The 23108-nt window shown below is 36.0% G+C and overlaps 1 protein-coding gene across 4 annotated transcripts in view; it reads right to left on the bottom strand.

Moving 5' to 3' along the window:
* PALS1 (protein associated with LIN7 1, MAGUK p55 family member) overlaps nt 1-23108 on the bottom strand; it is a 93254-nt gene that overhangs the window by 20490 nt on the left and 49656 nt on the right. For all 4 annotated transcript variants that reach the window (XM_058567155.1, XM_058567156.1, XM_058567157.1 and 1 more), the window contains 6 exons: nt 22843-23051; nt 12848-12925; nt 11604-11750; nt 10200-10361; nt 8615-8692; nt 77-260 (listed from right to left, as the gene is read on the bottom strand). In XM_058567155.1, coding sequence (XP_058423138.1) covers nt 77-260; nt 8615-8692; nt 10200-10361; nt 11604-11750; nt 12848-12925; nt 22843-23051 — 858 coding nt within the window. The remainder of the gene's footprint in view (nt 1-76; nt 261-8614; nt 8693-10199; nt 10362-11603; nt 11751-12847; nt 12926-22842; nt 23052-23108) is intronic.

The raw sequence follows: 23108 nt of genomic DNA, 5'->3' as shown, positions 1-23108 counted from the left end.
GTGAGTTTTTTCTCTGCAAAGGCTTGCATTTTAAATGTTCTTTTAACTAAGTACTTTCTACTATATTGACTCTTACCTGGAACGAGCCCAGCTAGAGGCTGATTATCTTCATCCCCTTCCCTGTAGGCTTGCCACCAATTTGGATCTTCTTGACTGATCACATGAAGTATATCCCCTTTTTGAAAGGACAGACCTAACTCTCGACATGGAACATAAGGGTCATCTGAGGGATCATAGTCAAAATGAGCTTTTACATGGATCTAAAAGATAAAAAGTGTAAAAATAAAACAATAATACCGATAAAATGGCAACACAAAATATTTAGCATAAATATAATTAAAATGTTACAATTTTTCATTAGTGCAAAGAAATTATGAGTTGAAAGAAGGGAGGTTTAGTTAAGTAACAGTATTTTGGGGGCAGTATTTTCTCAGGCTCATCTGTTTTCTTCAGTGAAGTTCATCTCTGTTGACTGCAAACACATACAAAAGTATGCAAAACACTGTACTGTTAGCTGCTGAGGTGCGAAGGAGCCTCAAAGACTTGAGAGAAGCAGAAGGAATGTAATTGAGACCCATACACCCCCCACCCTCCATTCTTGACTGGTTAAAACAATGACTCTGCAATAAAGTATGTAATTTCTAAACCACTACTACAAGGAAAGGTAGACTTGAAACCTCACCACATCTGTCATCTAAGCAGGTAAGTGTCAGTTTCCCTGGTGCCGTCACTCCTTCCTGACCACACTGTCAGTGCGATCACGTCTTAATTTCTCTCAGTGTTTCTTCTAGAGGATTATGTTCAGGTTCATAAATAATCACACCCCAAAATGCTAAGATTATCTAAATCAAGTTTATAATCAATTCCTATTGTGTTCTATATGTAGGCTTTGAAATATTACCAGTGGTACAAGTTAAAATTTTTGCTAACAATGTGTTTTTGTTGTTAATGGTTTTAGCATTAAAGGTAGGTAAGAATTCACATGAACCTTACTGAAAGCTAAGTTATTTCCTATGCTGTTTCCTCCAATATACCTCTGTAAGATATAACAAAGTATTCTTACTTTTTTTTGGGGGGGGGGGGAGAAGATCAGCCCTAAGCTAACATCCATGCCAATCCTCCTCTTTTGTTTTTTTTTGCTGAGGAAGACTGGCCCTGGGCTAACGTCCGTGCCTATCTTCCTCCACTTTATGTGGGATGTCACCACAGCATGGCCTGACAAGCGCTGTGTCAGTGAGCACCCGGGATCTGAACCCCGGGCCGCCAGCAGCAGAGCACGCGCACTTAACCGCTACGCCACGGGCTGGCCAGTATTCTTACTTCTAAGAAGATATAAAGGAATTAATATTCTCTTTAACTTCTTCATCTATAATTTTTACCCAACATGGGCAAGTGGCATGTGGCATTCCCAAAATCTGTAAGAAGCCCACTTTCATCTAATGAAATCCAACACCTATACGCAATGAGTGTTTCTGCCGCACACAGGTTAGATTTCAGGTTTGGGCTCAATGAGCCAAGGAGTTGATTGACAGCAAGAATTGTATAATTCTGAGTCCTTTTCTATCCAACTGTTATTTGGCTTTCACTAAGCCTTCTACCCTCACCATAATATGCAATTTGATAAAATACTTTCTAAGTTATATATATATATATCTCCATTATAAAGCATAATAACCAAGAATCCTGATGAAAGCAATAGCCTCTTTCAGAAATTTTGCTGAGGGTCTCATTAGATAGATTTTTTTTAATTTCAGAAAAATATTTTACTAACTAATGTAAATAGGAAATCTAAGTCCCAATATACAAATGGCAACACTGAGGTAAAGCAAGTGATCCAGTTAAAAATGCAAAACTTAAATGCTAGTCTGCTTTTTTGGGGGTAACTTTTCAACAAATAGTACACAAAATCATAAGTGTATAGCTCAATGAATTTTCACAAACGAAACACACCTGTGTAACCAGCACCCAAATCAAGAACCAGAATATCACCAGAACCTCAGAAGCCCCACTTCATGTCCCTGTCAGTCACTAACCACCCTATGCCCTCCAAGGGTAAACATCATCCTGATTCCTAGAAGCATAGATTAGTTTCCCCTGTATTTTACTTCATATAAATGGAATCACACAGTACACACTCTTACATTAAATATGGTTAAGATACTTCACTCAACTTGACAGTGTTTTGCTGAATTCTAACTACAGAGTGTCCTAAAGAGCCTCTTGATGTGAAAACCGAGTTTTGATTAAAACCTTGAAGATTTTGTCAGTTAAAACCAAAAAGGAATTTTAGAAAGTTATGCAAGGTAGCAGGAAATCAAAACACAGTTGAGAGACTGGGTAAGAAGATTATACATACAATTTTATAGTCTTGCCATGGGAAGTCTCTAATATGTAGGATGATCAAAAAACCTCTGCTTGCGTACCATCCCTGTCAATCAACAATGCTTCTAAAATCTGTTTAAATTGTTGCTTTCTGCCAAAAAATCTTGGAAATATAAATATGGAATTATAGGCATCATTTAAGGTGGTGGCAAGATCATTTTTGTTATCAGGCTTTTCAGAGATCTACGAAATCTGACTACTTGTCAGCCTGATTGATGATTTTATCAAATCACTTTCTGAAAGCAATACTCAGCATGTTGTTTTCAAAGTGTTTTGCTCAGATCACCTGCCTGGGATGTTTATTAAAATACTGACCTCTTATGCCACATCTCGGGCTTTCAGACTCTGCATTTTAATTAGGTTCCTTGCATAACTGTTACATACATTCTGTTTAAAATGTACCCTAAAATCTTAGGGAACTACTACCCTGAGGGAAACTGAATAGGCCAGTGAGGAGGCTGTATCTAGGTCAATGACCTTTGCCAGAGGCCAACAAAATCACCCAGAGATGCTTTTCTCTCTAGTCTCGCCTAGGTCTCACCCCTTGACTATTTGGACTTAGCCAGTTTGGAATGAGACAATCTTTGTGTAGGCTGGGAAGAGGAGTACAGAGGATATGCTTTGCTTACGTGACAAGTTTATCTAGTGCTGTTTAAAATGTACCCTAAAATTAAGAGCAAAGTTTATTTCACATAAGAGAAATTAACCATTTGACTGAGTTAGTCTGAGCATTGCCTTGACATGCACTATGTGACTTCTACCTACATATTCCACTGAACAATTCTTATCAGTTCTAGAAGTTATCTCCACTGATCTTTCCTCTCCAGGCTCTGTTAGTGGCTAATTTATTTTGTTTCCCAGGAAAAGGAAAACAGAGCTCTTCTTAAATGAAGGAGAGACGCTGACCCCTATAGGAACGCTCCAGGGTTAAATAATGCTGTAATATCAGTACAGTGTATCTGATCAAAACAGTGTTTGGTTTCTAAACCAAACAAAATCTTCTGTTTAAATTTCAAATTATAGAGCTGTTTAGACACAATTATCTTCCAGGCCAACATTTTTCTCTTTGCCTTTTTTTTAAGTACCTGTAAGCTATTCACATTTGAAGTCCTAATGATGGGGATATGGTAAAGGGATAATGATTCATCAGTTTATTTACCTCTTTTCTAAAGGAGTCAATGCTCCAAAACAGTTTTTCTTTGTAATTTTTATTTCCGTATTTCTTCTAATAGAGTTATCTTTAACTTTTAAAATTACTTGTGGAAGAGAAAATAGTGAAAGTGTATCTTCCTTTATCTTAGGCCTAAACTTTAAAGCAGATTATAAAATTAAGGGCAGCATCGAGAAAAGCCTTTGCAGCATCAAGCAACAGTTTTCAAATTCCTTCCCCTAACCCTGAGATTCTTCCTCCCCGACACCCACTCAAGAAGGAATATCTTTATTATTTGTTCTCTTCCATTTTTTACATGAGAAGTTTAGGGCATCTGTGGGACATCCAATTGATGTTAAGTAGTAGGCAGAGAGAAATATGAACCTCAGGGTAACAGCAAATTTAACAGGGAAACTGCTCTGACTTGAAAAGGCATGTCCATTTAATATACATTGAAATTTTCTATATTTTTTGCATCTTCTGATAAAATATATACTCAAAAAAATACTACTGCATTATAAAATTCCAGATCTTCTTCTAAATGAGAAAAAATTAAGATGAAAAAAATATAATACATTTTATACCTCTAACAGGAAAGTAAAAACATTTGACAGCAGTGGTTCTCAACTTTTCCTTCCAACCCAGTGAACAACCTTAAACAATCATTTTTTAAAATCTGTAAAATTTTTTGCAAATACATGAAGTACATATAAACAGACTGCTTCCCTGACCTGCTCTACCCACAATAAATACAATTATAGCCAATATCTCTCCTTAGAATTCCAGGCTGATATATTCAATTCTATGTACTCAGTATCTCCACCTGAATGCCCCTTAGGTATCTCAAACCTGTAAAATGGACCTCTTAATTTTCTCCCTAAATCTGCTTTTTCTCCCGATTTCCCTTTAGTAAGCAGCACCACCATCCACTCAGTTGTTAAGCATCCTTGCTTCCTCCCTTTCCTTTATCCTCCACATTCATTACAAGGTCCTGTCACTTCTACTTCCAGAACATAGCCTGATTCATTTTCTCCATTGCCACTGCTATCACCCAAGTTTAAGCCATCATCACACTGTATAATGACTTCAGCAACAGTTTCCTAATCTCTTTGCTTCCATTATTGGCTCCTACTAATTCCAATTTCCACACATCAGCCAGAAGTGTTTTTAAAATATAAATCAGATCATGTTACTGTATTTACAGTCCAATCTCCCTGCCATGGCCAAAGAGACCCACTTGATCTGGCCTACCTACCTCTCTAGCCTTATCTCTTATAATCCCCTCCCCACCTTTCTACTCCTCCACTTTGCTCCACCCCCATAGGCTTTCTAAATACAAAGTTCTCTAGAAATTATACCAGAAAGCTCTTCTGGCAATCAACAGGTCTGGCTTCATCCTCATCCTACAGGTCTCAGTTTCATGTTGCCTCCTCCGAGAGGCCTTTCCTGACAACCTTATATAATTAATCCCGCCTCTTTTTATTCTCAATATTCTCAATGTTCACATTCTGCTTATTCCTATCTTCCACTTACCACAAGCTATAAGTGGTTTATGTTATGTTCATTAGTATAAACCCAGTGCTTAATATAGTGCCTAGTACACAAAAGGGATCCAACAAATATTCATTATAAGAAAAAAAAATTACTTGGGACCTCTAAAAATATATTTCAATTATTAATACCACTGGGCTAGTGGCTAATTCTATGGTTTGTATCCCTGAACTGTGATTTTAGCATCCTCGCAGCCCCAGCCTTTAAATTCCCCTTAAACCACATCTCTCTCCTATCGTCCCAGCCCAGGCCCCACAAATCAATAGACTTTAGTCATGCTCCCAGTTTTATTAGAGCCATTAAGTCTCCTATAGGCAAAAGAGACTTTACAGCAATTTCAAATACTAAAGTCTCATAATACGCTCTTATTGTGCTCAGAATCCAGACTTACTATCATATACATAGCTACTAAGAGGTTGATTCATCTATAGTTAAAATTTCCTATCGTGGTATTCTAATTATTTTCTTTGGACTGATGATAAACAGTAATGCAGAAATCTTCTAATATTTAGTGGCTTTGTGGGACATTATACTACACAGTTATACTACACAGCAGTTAAGAGCTTAGGTTCTGGGGCTGGCCCCGTGGCATAGTGGTTAAGTGGGCATGCTCTGCTGCTGGCGGCCCGGGTTCGGATCCCGGGCGCACACCGATGCACTGCTTGTCAGGCCACGCTGTGGCGGCATCCCATATAAAGTAGAGGAAGATGGGCACAGATGTTAGCCCAGGGCCAGTCTTCCTCAACAAAAAGAGGAGGATTGGCATTGATGTTAGCTCAGAGCTGATCTTTCTCACACACACACACAAAAAAGAGCTTAGGTTCTGAAATAAGCGTGGGTTCTAGTCCTGACTCACACACTTACCAATAGTGGGCTTGGGCAATTAACTTGACCTTTCTAAGTTCTAGTTTCAATGCCTGTTAAATGGGAATAAAAAAGATATCTATACTTCATAGGGATGCTGTGAGGGCTAAAGATAAAACATATAAAACGATTAGTACTGTGCCTGGCACAGAGTAAGTAATCATAACAACAACTAACACTTATTGGACAATCAATCTTTAACTTTTCCAGTGCATATTCTATCACTAATAAGCAGCGTGATCCCCCTACATTTCAATTTACTCTCTGTTAGATCAGGGCATTTGACTAAATGAAAAAAGTGCCTTCAGCTCAAATGTTCTATTTCTTCCCTCCATATGATTTTAATTGTATTGTAGCATATTCCAACCCTCCTCTCTCTCTTTTTTTTTTTGTGAGAAAGATTAGCCCTGAGCTAACATCTGTCACCAATCTCCTCTTTTTGCTGAGGAAGACTGGCCCTGGACTAACATCCGTGCCCATCTTCCTCCACTTTATATGGGACATCGCCACAGCATGGCTTGACAAGCAGTGTGTCAGTGCGCGCCCAGGATCTGAACCCCGGGCTGCTGCATCGGAGCATGCGCACTTAACCACTGCACCACCTGGCCAGCCCCTCCAACCTTCCTCCCTTGTGTCTCCTCAGATTGCAGAGCTACTTCTGAAGTTCAGAGCTTGTCCACAGGACAGAGACGTGGAAAGGCATAGTGCACAGAAAATCAGGCTGTTAGAATTCAGAGACAAATGATTTCCTCATTTCTCTTCCTACAAAGAACTTTCAACAGAAGGAAGGCTGCAGATGCATCATCAACTTCAGTATGTTCTATAAAGAGTAAAGGGAAAATGTGGAATGATAGCCAAAATATAAAGCATAACTGTGATGAAATATTGATAAAAAAATGAAATTGTGTTCTCTTCCAAACTGTTATGCTTTTATAAAAGTTAAGAATAATAACAGATGCAATACATCAGGTTTCTATGTTAATCCAGCACTTTGAGTCTACCATTTAACAGCTTTATTGAGATATAATTCACATACTATACAAGTCACCCATGTACACAATTGGATGGTTTTTAGTGAATTCAGAATTGTGCAACCACAAACAATTTTAGAACATTTTTATCACCTCAAACGGAAACCACATACTCACTACGGATCTCTCCCATTCCCTCCTAAGTCCCCACCTCTGCACTTAAGGAACTACTAATCTACTTTCTGTCCGTATGGATTTACCTATTCTGGACATTTCATATAAATGCATCAATACATGGCCTTTTGTGACTGGCTTCTTTCACTTGGCATAATTTTTTTCAAGGTTTATCCATGTTGTAGCATATATCAGTACTTTATTCCTTTTTATTACCAAATAATATCCCATTCTATGGGTATACAATATTTCGTTTTCCATTCATCAGCAGGCAGACATTTGGGTTGTTTCTACTTTCTGGCTACTATGAATAATGCTGCTATGAACATTTCCGTACAAGTTTTTGTGAGCATGTATGTTTTTCTCTTGGCTATAGGCCAAGGAGTGGAACTGCTGGGTCATATGGTAATAAAGTCTGTCTTGTAATACAGCTTATCGATAAATGTTTAACATAAAGAGCAACATGCATTCTAAAATAAGAGTTGTGCATACTTTTGTAAAAGCACTTTTCCCCTACACTAAGAATGTTTAAGTAAATAAACCCACCTATAAAACAGAAAAAGACAAAGTTCAATGTTATAAGTCATAAAAATTCTGAAAGAGAAGTATTTTCTACTTCTTACTTTTCAGAGTTTACTAAATTTGAAATATTGCTATTTCATATTTATTTAAATAAAAACTACTGAATTGACCTGTTTTTACTTGAATGCAAGAAATATTTAGAGTTACATTTCTGATACTCAAACATAAACATCCATGTACAAGTTTTTTTGCGGACAGAAATTTTCAATTCCTTGGTATTTCTCAAATGAGTTGAAAACTCACGTCCACACGAAAACCTGCACAGGGATGTTTATTCATAACTCCTTTATTCATAACTCCAAAACTTGGAAGTAACCAAGATGTCCTTCAGTAAGTAAGTGGATAAACTGTTTTATATCCAGACAATGGAATATTATTCAGATCTAAAAAAGGAATGAGCTATGAAGCTATGAAAAGACATGGAGGAAACTTAAATGCCTATCACTAGTGAAAAAAGCCAATCTGAAAAGGCTACATACTGTCTGACTCCAACTATATGACATACTGGAAAAGGCAAAACTACGGAGATCAGTGGTTGCCATGGGTTAGGAGGGAGGAAGAGATGAATAGGCAGAGCATAGAGGACGTTTAGGGCAGTGAAACCACTCTGTACGATACAATGGCAGATACATGAATTATATATTTGTCAAAACCCACAGGATGTACAAAACCAAAAGTGAATCCTAATGTAAACTATGAACTTTGGGTAATAATGAAACCATCAATTCATTGATGTAACAAATGCACCACTCTGGTGCAGAATGTTGATAGTGGGGGAGACTGTGCATGTGCAGGGGCAGGAGGTATGTGGGAACTCTGTACTCTCCGCTCAGTTTTGCTGTGAACCTAAAACTACTCTAACATATAAAGTTTCTTAATTAAAAAAAAAAGTAAACAGTAGCCATCAGACAATAAATAATGAACATAAAAAATCACTTACTACTGTTTCTTTGGCAGGAGGAGGCTTGATCTGTTGACTGGGAATCAGAACAAATGTCAAAGTACCATGCATATCAGACTGTAACAGAAAGATCAGGTTATTTTAAAAATCCGTATTTATGAAAATCATTCCATGAGCTTATGATCAATATTCCCTAAACTGGACTATTCTGGAACTGCTAGGAGACTTAAAAAAAAAATTGGTAGAGATGAATCCCATTTCATCAGGAAGCACAAATTATGCCTTTCATGAACTCCATTGTCTTAGACCTACCCAGGAACACGGCATTCTGCAGTTTTAGTCCACTGGGAAAAGCCACTCAGCCCATAAGTCTTGGGTTTTTGTCTTTCATTCAGTTTAAGTTTAGGAAGATTCCACAGTGAAGGATTGGAAGATACCACTTTGCTATTACAATTCTGGGTTATCTACTCTGACGCACATTAATTTTAATACAGCAGAACTTGAAATAGTAATTGTGACTAGGATTAGAAAAGTGATGCAAATGTACAAAAATTCTCACTTCCCGGATGCCTTGTCTCTGTCATCCATTCTATTTTGTAACTGCACAGAGTCTTACTGCTAGGTTCACTATTATTTCCCAGTACACCACTGACTGGCTTGTTCAGATACCTCCAGCCTAGACAGTAATCACAACTGCTGGTCCTGAGGTAGCAGGGAGCAGCGCTCAACCTAGAGATAGCAGCCAATAAAACAAGGGCTAAAAATGATCACTGTTGACCATCTACCAAAGCAATGAATGGGGTTGGGTGAAAATAAGGATGTGAGGATGTTTTCTAGATTGTTCAACAGACATCAGCATATTGAAGAGATTCTATTGTAACAACTGACGCTAAGTAAAAAAGAATACAAATCTAGTCTTTGGGTATATACAAACTGATCATAAACTGCCCTCAAAGTTCACTATAAATGGCTTCCTGATTATACCAGCACTAACAGAAATTTCTAGAATGATGGAAATTATCTACACCTACACCTTAATATGGTAGCCATTAGCTACATACTGCTCCTGAGCACCTGAAAAGCACCTAGCATGAATGAGGAACTGAATTTAAAATTTTCCTTATTTAAATTGAAATAACTAGCACATGTACCTAGTAGCTATTATACTGGACAGTGTAGAAGTATACCAGTATACCATTGCTATTATCTAATACTGCTAAGTAAACAACAATCAATTATAGATAACAAAAAAACAAAATGAACATAAAAATCATAAGGGCATGGACTTTGATTTGTTACTGTTTCCCTAGCAGCTAACACATAGTAGGCACTCAATAAATATCTATTGAATGAATTAATGAGTTATATTAGTGATTTCAGAGGCAAATAAAATATACCTATACGTAATAAAGCTCAAAAGAAATCAGTGGTAACCACCCAAAAATAAAACTCTATTAATAAATACTGTGGAAACAATTATATCGTGAAAATTAGGCTAGAAATTATCTAGTGCTCTTAACAATTATTTTTAAAATACTTTTAAAATATTTTATTCTGAAGTCTAATAACAAAGAAAACAGCTTTTAAGAACCTATCAATAATTCTTCTACCTGTATCAACTTACCAACAAGTCAAAAACCTCATTGACATCTTTCCCCCGAATTTCAATGCCATTAATCTCCAGAACTTCATCTCCTTCATGTAACAGACCACTCTTCTCTGCAGCACCTCCTTTTACTATCCGACTAATGATGACAGAATCCATTTCATTACGAACTGTAGCACCCTAAAAAAAATTTCAATATATAATTTAAAAATAAAAATGTAATTTTTTTGTTAAACTTCATTTTTAAATTCTTATTTTTTTCTTTTCAACAATTCTAGCCTTTACTTATCTTGAGAAAAAATTGACTTACACAGCTAGAGTAATCATGGTAATTATGTTTGAAAGCTGACCATTTTCCCCACAACATTTTCTGCTTCAGAAATATTCTATTCACTAGAATTCTAAAATCAAGCAGTCTTTTGAAGCATACAAAAGCAGAAAAATGCACTTGCTTAAAAACAATGTGAAGACCTATAATCAAATTTGTTCTCCATATGCTAGATGCTATTCAAATAGTTATCCTATATTTAGGCATAATTAGTGAACATGACTTACACCTATGAAAGTCCTTTTTTAAAATTCAAAATATGATGAAGGGATGAATACTAATATAGTTACTTATTCAAATGTTTAATATTATAGCTGCATCCAATTCACACTAAAATGTATTAAACATTAATATTTATTACACAAACTGGAAGCATAACTGAAATATATACAGTCATGTATATATAAAATGGAAATATGAAATACAGAATAAAACTTGAAAGTAGACAGAGTTTGTAACATTTTTCTCCTAAACTTTTATTTTAAAATTTTGTCATAACTTTCCCAATTTCTTTTTTCTGATAGTTACATTAACTGCCCATAACATACAGTTCCTATTTCATGTACTACACTATTCAAGACACAATTTGAGACATCAGGATTCAAGAATATTTCTCTGAAAATAAAGGAAAGAAAATTAAGACAATGATAGCAGACCAAGAACAGAACCGAAAAAGGTTTACATATAAAAACTCTAAAACAAATATTAACATTAAGGAATGCATCTCTCTAATTATATGTGAAGTATATAAGTAATTCTGTTTGTTTCAATAGATTTAATTGAATGAAAAGATCAGAATTTCTAATTATTGTTTCAAAAAGAAAGCTGGGAGAATAATGCAGCAGATTACTTATCCCGTCTTTATTCCTTAACAATTATATCACAAGCTATAATTTTCATCAAATTATGGGTGAGAAAAGATGAACAAATTTTTCTCAACTGAATAAGGAATATGAGCAAAAACATAAAAGAATTCCAACAAATTAACCTCAAAAGAGAAAAAGTACCAGAAATGTAAAGGGGTCTTCAACTATCTGCAATACACAAGATCCCTGTGGAGAAAGGATCTCAGATCAGAGATATGGAACACTTACCAATGGAATATCTCGAGCCTTTTCTATACGAACTATTTTTACAGTTTCTCCTCCATACTGGCCAATGCTTTCATAAACTCTCTCATCTGTAATGGGCTCTAGCTGCATTTCCTGTTCAGCAACCTTATCATGGGCCAGTAAAAGTGCCTGTTTCAAAAGAAATACAAAGCATTTAAAGTAACAGCATGATTTATTTCTGTAGAGAGATTTCAACCTAATCATGTACATACCATTCTATCATTAAACCTTTAAAAGAAGTGCTATACTTAATTATATTCAGATCTTTTTCCAAACTTTCCAATTGAAGTACAGATGCAACCCTGTATCTTTTACAGCCAATGACAACTCAAGATGTGTTAGGTATAACAGGGCATACTCTGGGATGGGTTATGAAAAGTCTAAAATGCTTATTGGGGCTGGCCCAGTGGCACAGTGGTTAAGTTCACATGCTCTGCTTCCGTGGCCCAGGGTTCACAGGTTCAGATCCTGGGTGCGGACCTACACACCACTCATCAAGCTATGCTGTGGTGGCATCCCACATACAAAAAAAAAAAAAAGGAAGATTGGCAACAGATCTTAGCTCAGAGCCAATCTTACACACCAAAAAAAAAAAAAGTAAAATGTGTATTAAACTTCATAAAAACTCATAGATACAGGAAACAAACTGGTGGTTACTAGAGGGGGTAGGGGTTGAGGTGCAGGTAAAATAGGTGAAGGGGATTAAGAGGTCAAGCTTCCAGTTATAAAATAAATAAATCATAGGGATATAATGTACAGCACAGGGAACATAATCAATAATATTATAATAACTTTGTATGGTGACAGATGGTAACTAGACTTATTATGGCGATCATTTCATAATGTATATAAATATCAAATCACTAGGATGTACAACTGAAACTAATAGGATATTGTATGTCAATTATACTTCAATAAAAAAAGTTATAAAAACAAAATCAATTTTAAGGCCCAACACGATAAATAATTAAAATTTATGGAAAATATAACCAAAAAAGGGAGAAATTTTTGTAAAGAATAAGAAGTTGTTTCAAAAAATAATGTGTTTAAGTTTAAATACGAAAAGATATAATCCAACAATAATACCTATTTTGCAGTGGAAGCTGTAAACAATCAAAACAGGTTAGATAATGTTTGAGGTCTTTTCTAGCCCTAAGACACTTTGATTCAAAGAGACTTTGACTGCTGGAAAAAACCCCATATATAATGTTCTATCCGTTTTCTACCTGAATATGTGGAGCATTCAGCAAAGCAGTTAATTCTTGTCCTTCCTTCTGGTGGATTGGCTTCAAAACAGTTTGTACCTAAGAAACAAAAAGAAAGATCATTCTTCCAGGGGCAGGCCCAGTGGTGTAGCAGTTAAGTTTGCACGTTCTGCTTTGGCGGCCCGGGGTTCACCAGTTCAGATCCTGGGTGTGGACCTATTCATGACTCATCAAGCCATGCTGAGGCAGCGTCCCACAAAGAAGAAGAACTAGAAGGACCTACAACTAGGATATACAATTATGTACTGGGGACTTTGGTGAGAAAAAAAGAAGAGGAGGAAGACTGGCAACAGATGTGAGCACAGGGTCAGTCTTCCTCAAAAACAAAAGGAAAGATTATTATTCTTCCTAGGTTACAGGAAATATCACCAGCATCTATAAAGATATTAATAAAAAGGGGAGGGGGAGTGCTGGCCCTGTGGCCTAGTGGTTAAGTTCGGCACGCTCCGTTTCGGCAGCCTGGGTTCAGTTCCAGGGCGTGGGCCTACACCACTCAGCAGCAGCCATGCTATGGTGGCAACCCACATACAAAATAGAGCAAGACTGGCACAGATGTTGTTAGCTCAGGGCGATCTTCCTCAGCAAAAAAAAAAAGGTACAATTTAAAATCGTAAAAACTACTTGTGAGAAAGAAAAGTACTAAAAAGAATTATAAGGAAAAAAAGAATGTATTTTTTTCTCACAGTTTTCAATCTTATCATGGTTAGCAACAGCATTCTTTATTAAAAAAAAAACTAGATAAGATTTTGGTATTTATGCCTATGAATGAACTATTTCCTATTAAAAGTTTCTCCTAACATATTATAAGATAGACTAATACAGATTACATAAGGGAAGAAAAACAGTTCTTGCTATTTTATAGTTTTTTAATCATGCATTTATGTAACCACATTTTAAATCAGAGATGACACTTCAGAATTACAGACTAACAAGATAAATTTATGAGAGTAATGGAATAACACCATACTATAGTGAATTACATTAAAAAATTACCTGAAGTTGAGCAATTCTTGCATTCCTAGGATAAATTCCATTTGATTATGATGAAAAAAAATTTTTTTTTGTGAGGAAGATCGGCCCTGAGCTAACATCTGCCAATACTCCTCTTTTTGGCTGAGGAAGATTGGCCCTGGACTAACATCCATGCCCACCTTCCTCCACTTTATATGGGACGCCGCCACAGCATGGCTTGCCAAGCAGTGCATCGGTGCGCGCCCGGGATCCGAACCGGCGAACCCCGGGCCACCGCAGCAGAGCTCACGCACTTAATCGCTTGTGCCACCGGGCCGGCCCTATGATGAATTTTTTTAGCCTTTGTTTTCCTATCTGTAGAATGCCACCTACCATTTAAGGTTCTTAAAAGACAAGATAATCCATATAAACTGCTTAGCACATTACCTAAGACATAATAAATTATTACTTTAGTATATCTCTAGATGTGTTATTCATATTTTAAGATTTCCACATTAATGTTCATAAATTGGATTGGCCTGTATTTGGTGAGTGCAATCTTGTACACTGCCTTACAAAACTACTCTCTGGTTTTAGCATCTAGGTTATACTACCCTAGTACAATGAGTTGCGAAATAGTCTATATTCATGTGTTAAAACAGTGTTTAACATAAGAATTATATGTTCCTTAATGTTTTGATAGAGCTTGTACATAAAATCATCTGCGCCTGGTAGATTTTTTAGGGGTGGATTTCTGACCAACTTTTAATTTTATCTACAGTTACTGGTCTACTTTTTTGGCTATCTTAAGTCATTTTTGGCAATTTACATTTTCTTAGAAAAACCATCTACTTTCACAGTTAGTGACACACAGCTGTAATTGTATTATGTCATAATTTTTAATCTCCCATGTCTGCATTCATGCTCCTTTTTTCTTTTAGTTCTAATGTTATTGGTATTTTTTTCATTTAACTTCTCAAAGGTTTATTTTCTTGTACTTTTCAAAGAACCAGCTTATAACGCTAAATCTATTATTCTTTCCATTTAAATAATTTAATTCCTTTTTCTGCTTTAGTTTATTTACCTTTTCAATTTCTAATCACTTGAGCTGTTTGTCAGTTCATTTATTTTCAGTCTTTTTTCTTCTACCATAAATATTTAAAGGTACAGATTTTGCTCTGTAGACTACTTTCCCCCAAAGATTATACTATCTATGTTCTCAATGTCAATACCTCTGATTTTCTTCCCTTTTCTACTACCAGCTCAACTGCCCACCAAAAAGAGTACTTTGCAATAATGCCGCTAACAAAACCAAAATTATCATTAATGAAAACATATAGAAGAATGAATTCATATATAATAGAATTTTTTTATAAAAGTAATTCATAATTAAAACAGGAATCCAGTAATTCTCTAGTACCTTTTATGGCTATTATAAATCATTAGTAATTCCTCTATCAAACCTAAGAGATGCTAATTTTGGGATTAACCAATTTGACTACAAGTGGATCAAAGCAATGACGGTACCAAAACCAGCCTGTCCTCTGGTTGTGGTACCTAGAAAGCATGTTTCTAATTGTAGAGTTCTATATGTATAAACTGGTGGTCTAGTAGTTCCGATTCAGTGCTTTCTCACTGCCAAGGCCTGGGTTCATTTCCCAGTCAGGGAACCACACCACCCATCTGTCAGTTGTCATACTGTGGCAGCTGCCTGTTGCTGTGATGCTGAAAGCTGTGCCACTGGTATTTCAAAAACCAGGAGGGTCACCCATGGTGGACAGGTTTCAGCAGAGCTTCCAGACTAAGACAGACTAGGAAGAAGGACCCGGCCGTCCATTTCTGAAGAAATTGGCCATGAAAAGCCTATGAATGGCAGCAGAGCATTGTCTTAGATAGTGAGGGAAGGTGACAGGATAGTGTAAAAAGACTGGGCAGCGTTCCATTCTGCTGTACACACGGTTGCTATGAGTCGGAAATGACTCGATGGCAGTAACAACAACAAAAATATGTATAAATAGGATGACATAGCAATTATTATCTTCCTCAAGAATTCCATTAAAGCCTTACTACTGGGCAAGTGCAGTAATCCAAAACTGTGGGTAATTAAATTAAAAAAATTTTTAAAACAGGGTGTTTTTCTTTTTAAAATATACCTAATCTATTGTTAATTTAAAATGAAATTTATAGTCCTTGATCATATACCTTTTGATAGCTGGACAAAGCAATTCTGAGGGAGAAAGAAAATTGTGGATTAAAAATGTGCCATGGGTGTACAAAATGTACCAAGTCAACTCACTAATAATTTTGGGTACAGACATTTTTTCCTAGTTTTACTTTTAAATCACTTCCTAAACATTTCTGAGATTTTCCCTTCTAAAGAAATTTAGAACTCCTGTTAAGTGTTTATTTCCTTACCCAATTATCCAATTAATCAGGATGTTACCTATTTTACTGTCAACACACATCATGAGCTAGTTCTACAAAGGCCTAAGGAATTAGAAGGCTATTCTTACATCGTACTGGCTCCTTTCCATTGTCCTATAAAAATGCTCTAATCTCTTATCTTTAAAAAGAAAATACTCTCTCCTGATCTTGTACTCTTCTCTATTTACACTGCTTTTCTCTATTTTCCTTCAGAGCCAAACTCCCTTTTCCATTATATATAAATATTTTAAATTGCAGAAATGGTATATGTGAAATGTGAAAAATCAGAAAATAGATGATCAAAAAGAAGGAAATAAAAGTCATCATAATCCAAAAACCTAGGGATGATCATTTGGTACATATCCTCCTGTATTCTTATACTTGTTTTTACCACAATATTCACCGTGAGATATATATCTGACAGAAGGGCTCGTAACTAGAATATATTAAGAACTCTTACAACTCAGTAAGACTTAATCTGATTTTCAAAATGGGAAAAAGATATGGCAAGATATTCTACAAAAGAAGATACGGAAAGAGCCTATGAAAAAATGCTCAACATATGGAAATGCAAACTAAAATGAGATACCATTATAGATCTGCTAGAATGATAAACAGAAAACAACCCAAATATCCACCAATAGGTGAATGGTGAAACAAATTGTGGGATATTCATACCATGGAATACTACTCGGCAGGAAGTTACAAACTACATGTAACACACGGATGAATTTGAAAAATATTATGCTGAGCAAAAGGAGTCAGACACAAAAGACTACATATTACCTTAGCCCATTTATATGAAATGTCCAGAAAAGGCAAATTTGTAAAAATAGAAAACAGATCAGTGGATGCCTAGGGCCTGGGGAGTGGTAGAAAGATGGTTATTGTCTGTAAGGGGCCATGAGGGAGCTTTGTGGAGTCATGGATGCTTCTTTAACTTTACTGTGGTGGTAGATTACACAAGGGTATACATGTGTCAAAATATATTGAACTATACAATAAAATGCACCCATTTTAAGATGGTTACGAAAAAAATAAGCTCACAACCTCAAAACTATGAGAAAATCTCTAAGTATATATAATTTACACTTACTTTTACCAAAAATGAGTGTAAATGAGAACAAAATGAGAACATGCTATTTATACTGTTTTATAACAGTATTTTTTAACTATTTCAATTTAATACTAATTATTTTATTTTTCTATATCATTAAATATCCTTTTCAATTCTAAAACAGAAATATACCCATTCTAGTTCTCACTGGCTCTCACTTACATGTAGGATCAAGTCCAAGCTCCTTAGTGTTACCCTTAGCATCGTCTGATTCTTGCCTCTTTTCCGGCCCTATCTCTGGCAATCCTCATGCCTTAACCTTTTTGGTCTAGCTGTAAACTGCCTGTTGTTCCCTGTATACATCATGCTGTCTCCCTACAATGACTGTGATTATGCTAGCTGTCCTAGCTACCCTGAATTGCCTTATTCTATTTGCCTAGGTAACATATACCTATAATTTTGAACACATTTGATCTAAAATTGTTGATGGGACTGTTTCCCCACTAGACTGAGCTCATTGAAGATGGAACTGTATCTTATTCAACTTTGTATCCGGCTACTGGCAGAATTCCTGGCAAACAGCACTCAATGTTTGATGAATTCAGTAAAAGGAAAAGAGGGCAGCAAGTCATCCTTGATGTCTCCTTTACCTTTATTCTCCACATAGGGACAATATGTCCTATTAATTTTGTATTTAAATATTTCTTGACTTGTTCAACTGCTACTCAAAATCTTACATCCGGAGAATTACAATAGCCTCCATACTCTACGCCTCCATTCTTGACCTCACACATCTTCCACAATGTTATCAGAATAATAATTTATATTGGAAGCCTGTTTATATCAAACTCTATCTATCCACCACCCAGAGACAGCCTTGTTAATAATTATCTCTTGCAATCTCTCTTACATGCATGTTTAAATAGGATATCTGTTTGCATGTGTACAACTTGTATCTATATTTTAATAGGTATCATGTTCAGTATCAATGAATCAAAGATTTTTGTTCTTCAAAGTAACTAATTCAACATATTCAAATTAGAAACAAATTCATATATTTTCCCTGTTCCCTTACAACTTTATATTTCATTACTTTTTCCTGTTTTATTGCACTAGCTAGTACCTCCAGAAAAATACTCTATACTAGTGGTGAGAGTCTATAGATTCTCTGTCTTAACTCAGGCTTAAAAAGCAATGTGCTGGGTGTTTCACCATTAGGTAAGATGCTCCCTATTGGTTTCTGATATTATTCTTTATCAAATTAACAAATTGCCTGGCTTTCTAAGAATTTTCATCATCAAGGGAAAGGTAGAATATTTTTCAGACATCTTTTCTGAAACAAGTTGATCATATGGTTTTCTCCTTTCATCTATTCATGTAAATTAATTATTTTAAAACATTTACCAATGTGGATCTATCATACGATAAATTTAAATTTATTAATATGGCTTATCTGGCCTTCAGGATCTGGCCTCTATCTTTTTAAGATCATATCCTATCCCTTACCCATTATTCAAGAAATATAACAGGCTTTCTCAGTCACTACTGTCTTTGTACCCTTTGCCAACGGAATGGATTTCCTCTTTTTTGGGCTTCCTCGTAAATTCCTAATCATCCTTTAAGACTCGGCAAATTAAATTTTCTTCTATGTTTCTTCTTTCCTCCCATCACTAAGATCCCCCCCCACCCCCCACACACAATTAGGCACTTCTCATTGTGCTCTGGGTTCCTTTCTCATACTACCATCCTAGTTCTTCTCATTAGATTGTAATTATTTACTCATTGTTCTTCCACAGTGACAGCCTGATTCAACTTTCACTGGTTGATGGACATCTGGGTTGTTTCCAGTATCTAACTATTTATCTAGCTGCTATGAACATTTGTGCTGAAGGCTTTTTGTGGATATGTTTTTATTTCTCTCAAGTACATACCCAGAAGTAGAATTGCTGTATATAGGCACATTAGCTTTAGTAGATACTGCCAAACATTTTCTAAAGCGGTAGTACCAATTTATATTTCACCAGTAATGTATGAAAGTTTCAGTTGCTCCATAAGTTCATCAACATTTGGTATTGCTGGTCTTTTTTTTTTTTTTTAATTTTAGTCATTCTGGTGTCTACGCAGTGGCATCTCTTTTTTTTTTTTTTTTTTTTTGGTGAGGAAGATTGGCCCTGAGCTAACATCTGTGCCCATCTTCCTCTATTTTGTATGTGGGATGCGGCCACAACATAGCTTGATGAGCAGTGCGTAGGTGCGTGCCTGGGATCCGAACCTGTGATCCTCAGGCTGCCAAAGCAGAGCACGTGAACTTAACCACTACGCCACTGGCCCAGCCCCCTTATTTTGTTTTAATTTGCATTTCTCTGTTAGCTAATGATGCTGAAAACTTTTTCACGTATACTGGCCATGTAGATCTTCTCTTTTTGTGAAGTGTCTGTTAAAGTTCTTTGCCCATTTTTTAAAACCTGTGTAAACCTTTTCTTACTAATTTGTGAGAGTTCTTTTGGATACAAATTTTTGTCATACGTATACATTTATACACACATACACACCTCAATATCTCAAAATCAAAAAATCAAATACCATTTCCTAGTCTGTTGGCTTGCATTTTTTTACTGGATAAGCAAAAGTTATTAAATGAAACCCAAGTTCTCAACCTTTTCTGGATAAAAGCACTTTAACGACCAAAAAACTTGTTTTGCATTTATTAATAAATAGCCTAGACTGTCAAAGGTTTAATCTGGATCTCAATATTTGAAGTTTTTATAGGCTTTATTATCTATTATATGATATTTAATGTTTAACTTACATTTTAAGCTATAAAAACAAAGAACACTTCCTAACGTTCTTTCACTAAATTCCTTGAGTTGTTTTTTTACCTACTCGGATTAAATTTCCATTGAACAATGATACAACTGAAGCATGAGGTAATTTCGTCTTTTAAATACTGCATATTAAAATCGCACTAAAAAGCAAAACATTAAGCAATGGGCACATGAGCAACCTAGCTTTATGCCAGGCACACAACTTTACCTGGCCTAAATGTTCAGAAACATAAAACAGAAGGGTTGATTCAGGTGATTGCTAAGGTTTTTCCAGCTATAAAATAAAGGCAATGAGTCCATTTAACCTTTAGAATTTTGTTATCAGATTTAACACTCTTCTTTGATGAGCTCTGAGTACGCACTTTTCTTAAGTGTTATTTACTCTAAGTCAGGGCTGCCATACAGTTGTGCACGCACGACTCCAGGGGAAGTCATTCACACTGCAGCACAACCATACCTTGTGGCCGTGACTAGGTTCATTATCTTGTGCTCATTTTAATACCAGTCTCAGTCTAAGGTCACTATCACCCACATATTCCACCACCACCAAAGCAATACAATCCTCAAGTATTACTGAAGATATGGTAAGGATGTGAAAGCAAACTTTCAGAAAATCTCCTTGATATGGTACTTTTAAAATTGTGAACCAGGTGGATATGTTAACTATCCTAAAATATTCAAAATTAATTTTATAAAGTCCTTTTCAACCATTTCTTTCTCTCCCAAAACATTTACTCTTTAAGCCACTTCTAGTTCTTTGCCTCTCTCAACTCCTAAAACCCTTTAAGCTATGTTGCCTCTTTTATCCTTTGTTTCTACTCTTTCTGTTGTCTCTGTCACCTTCTTTAACTGGAGCAATTCTGATCTCTCCTGCTTATCTCATTCTCTTTTCTACCCATTGTTCTATTCAACAAAACAAAGGCCCAGTAGCTAGCTGGACAAACCTTCCTCCTAAAGACAGGGAAGAGAATGATTATAATTACTCATTATGTATTCCTCCCCACCCTACACAATAAAAGTTATGCTATATTTGTGAATAAATAAGATCAAATCTCTGTAAGGAAAGTAATTTTCTGAAAAATCATTTAAACTATTACAAGTAAAACTACAGGAAGTTGTGTTTTTTTGGGGTTTTTTTGTGTGAGGAAGATTAGCCCTGAGCTAACATCCGATGCCAATCCTCCTCTTTTTTCTGAGGAAGGCTGGCCCTGGGCTAACATCCCTGCTTATCTTACTCTACTTTATATGGGACGCCGCCACAGCATGGCTTGACAAGCGGTGCATCAGTGCATGCCCGGGATCCGAACCTGCAAATCCCGGGCTGCTGAAGCAGAGTGTGCGCGCTTAACGGCTACACCACCAGGCCAGCCCTTATAGGAAGTTCTTTAAATAAAAAATTTTGCATATTTAATTTTAATAATAAACAATGAGCATAAAGAATAGGTTTTGGAGCCGGCCCTGTAGCCTAGTGGTTAAGTTCAGCACGCTCCGCTTTGGTGGCCCCAGTTCAGTTCCTGGGCACAGACCTACACCACTCCTTGGCAGCCATGCTGTGGCGGCGACCCACATATAAAAGAGGAAGACTGGCATAGATGTTAGCTCAGGGTGAATCTTCCTCAAGCAAAAAGAGGAAGATTGGCAACAGATGTTAGCTCAGATGAATCTTCCTCAGGAAAAAAAAAAGGTGTAAGTTTCAACTAGGTCTTTTAAGCTCTAGTGGACAGAAAATTTCCTCTCTAGGAACAGGTCCTAAGGTTATACTCTCCTATCCCGGACAACACCAGACTTCTTTCAGCTACTCTTGCACATAGGATCTTTGCCCATCATAGGCATCTAAATAAAGAAAATACATTCTGTGCTAATCTGAAAAGTGTCTCCTAACCTATTTTAGAGATCTGTAGCTCTGGAAGTCCTACCCTTCCCCCTAGCCCATTTGCTGTCTTGTATCTGGGTTCAATGAAACAGATTTACTTGAGGGCTTCCAGAATTATTAGTTTTTATAATATCAAAACAACTTAAAACCCTATAATAATGACAGAATGTCCACTCTCCAAAATAGGAGATGGCTTATTTATGTGCTTTTAAAACTTTAATTTAAAAGATGTTTGCAGAACACATTAAACACTGAATATCAAACAAGCAGCAGAAACTAGACTTAAAAGTCAGCATGTTAAAAAAAACTCTCACTGTACATTAAAATTTAATTATTTTGGACCTTCTATACAGTTTTGATAGAGGAAAAACTTCAAAATATCTACAAGTAGCAAATCTTAGAAGTTATATATTTATGATACTTGATTATCAGATACAATTTTATCTCATCAGGATTCATTTACCTCAGTTTATAATGTATAATGCTTAAAATAAAACTATACTAAAAGCATTTAAAAACTTTCCCTTTTAGTAATTTAGACAAATATTTCTCTTACTATGCAAATATATAATTTTATATACAAAAATAAACTCCCTTCTTTTCATGAAACAGAGCTCTGACTCTAAACTAAGTATACATTTTTTTAGGATAAAATTCATGCAGCAAATTTTCCTAACATAAATTATTAACATGTGATCAGTGGTAATGTGATCAGTGGTAATAATTCAAACAAGCCTTATATTCACATTAGTATCTTCCAACAATACTGCCTTACTATCACTAACAACTACCGAGTATATGTCAACAAGACGTTCATAATACATACCTCTTGTGCAAGATCTTGTGCGTTGGACATAAGAGGAAATGGAGGACTGGCCTTGTTCATGTGTACTGTGACCGCGTTGTATATCTTAAACGCATTCTGGAAATCTTTATTTTGTACAAGTTGTAAAAGCAGTGAAATATCCTCCTGGCTCTGAGAATCTACCAAAGTATGTTGGATATGTTTAAGTGAAGAAAACAAGTCTTCCACTTCTAGTAGGAAAAGGAAAAGGTATCCAAAAATTAATTGTTTGTCTTAATTCAACATGT

The sequence above is a fragment of the Diceros bicornis genome, chromosome 24, assembly GCF_020826845.1.
Source record: "Diceros bicornis minor isolate mBicDic1 chromosome 24, mDicBic1.mat.cur, whole genome shotgun sequence".
Lineage (NCBI taxonomy): Eukaryota > Metazoa > Chordata > Mammalia > Perissodactyla > Rhinocerotidae > Diceros > Diceros bicornis.
This window is presented reverse-complemented; position numbering and strand designations above follow the sequence as displayed.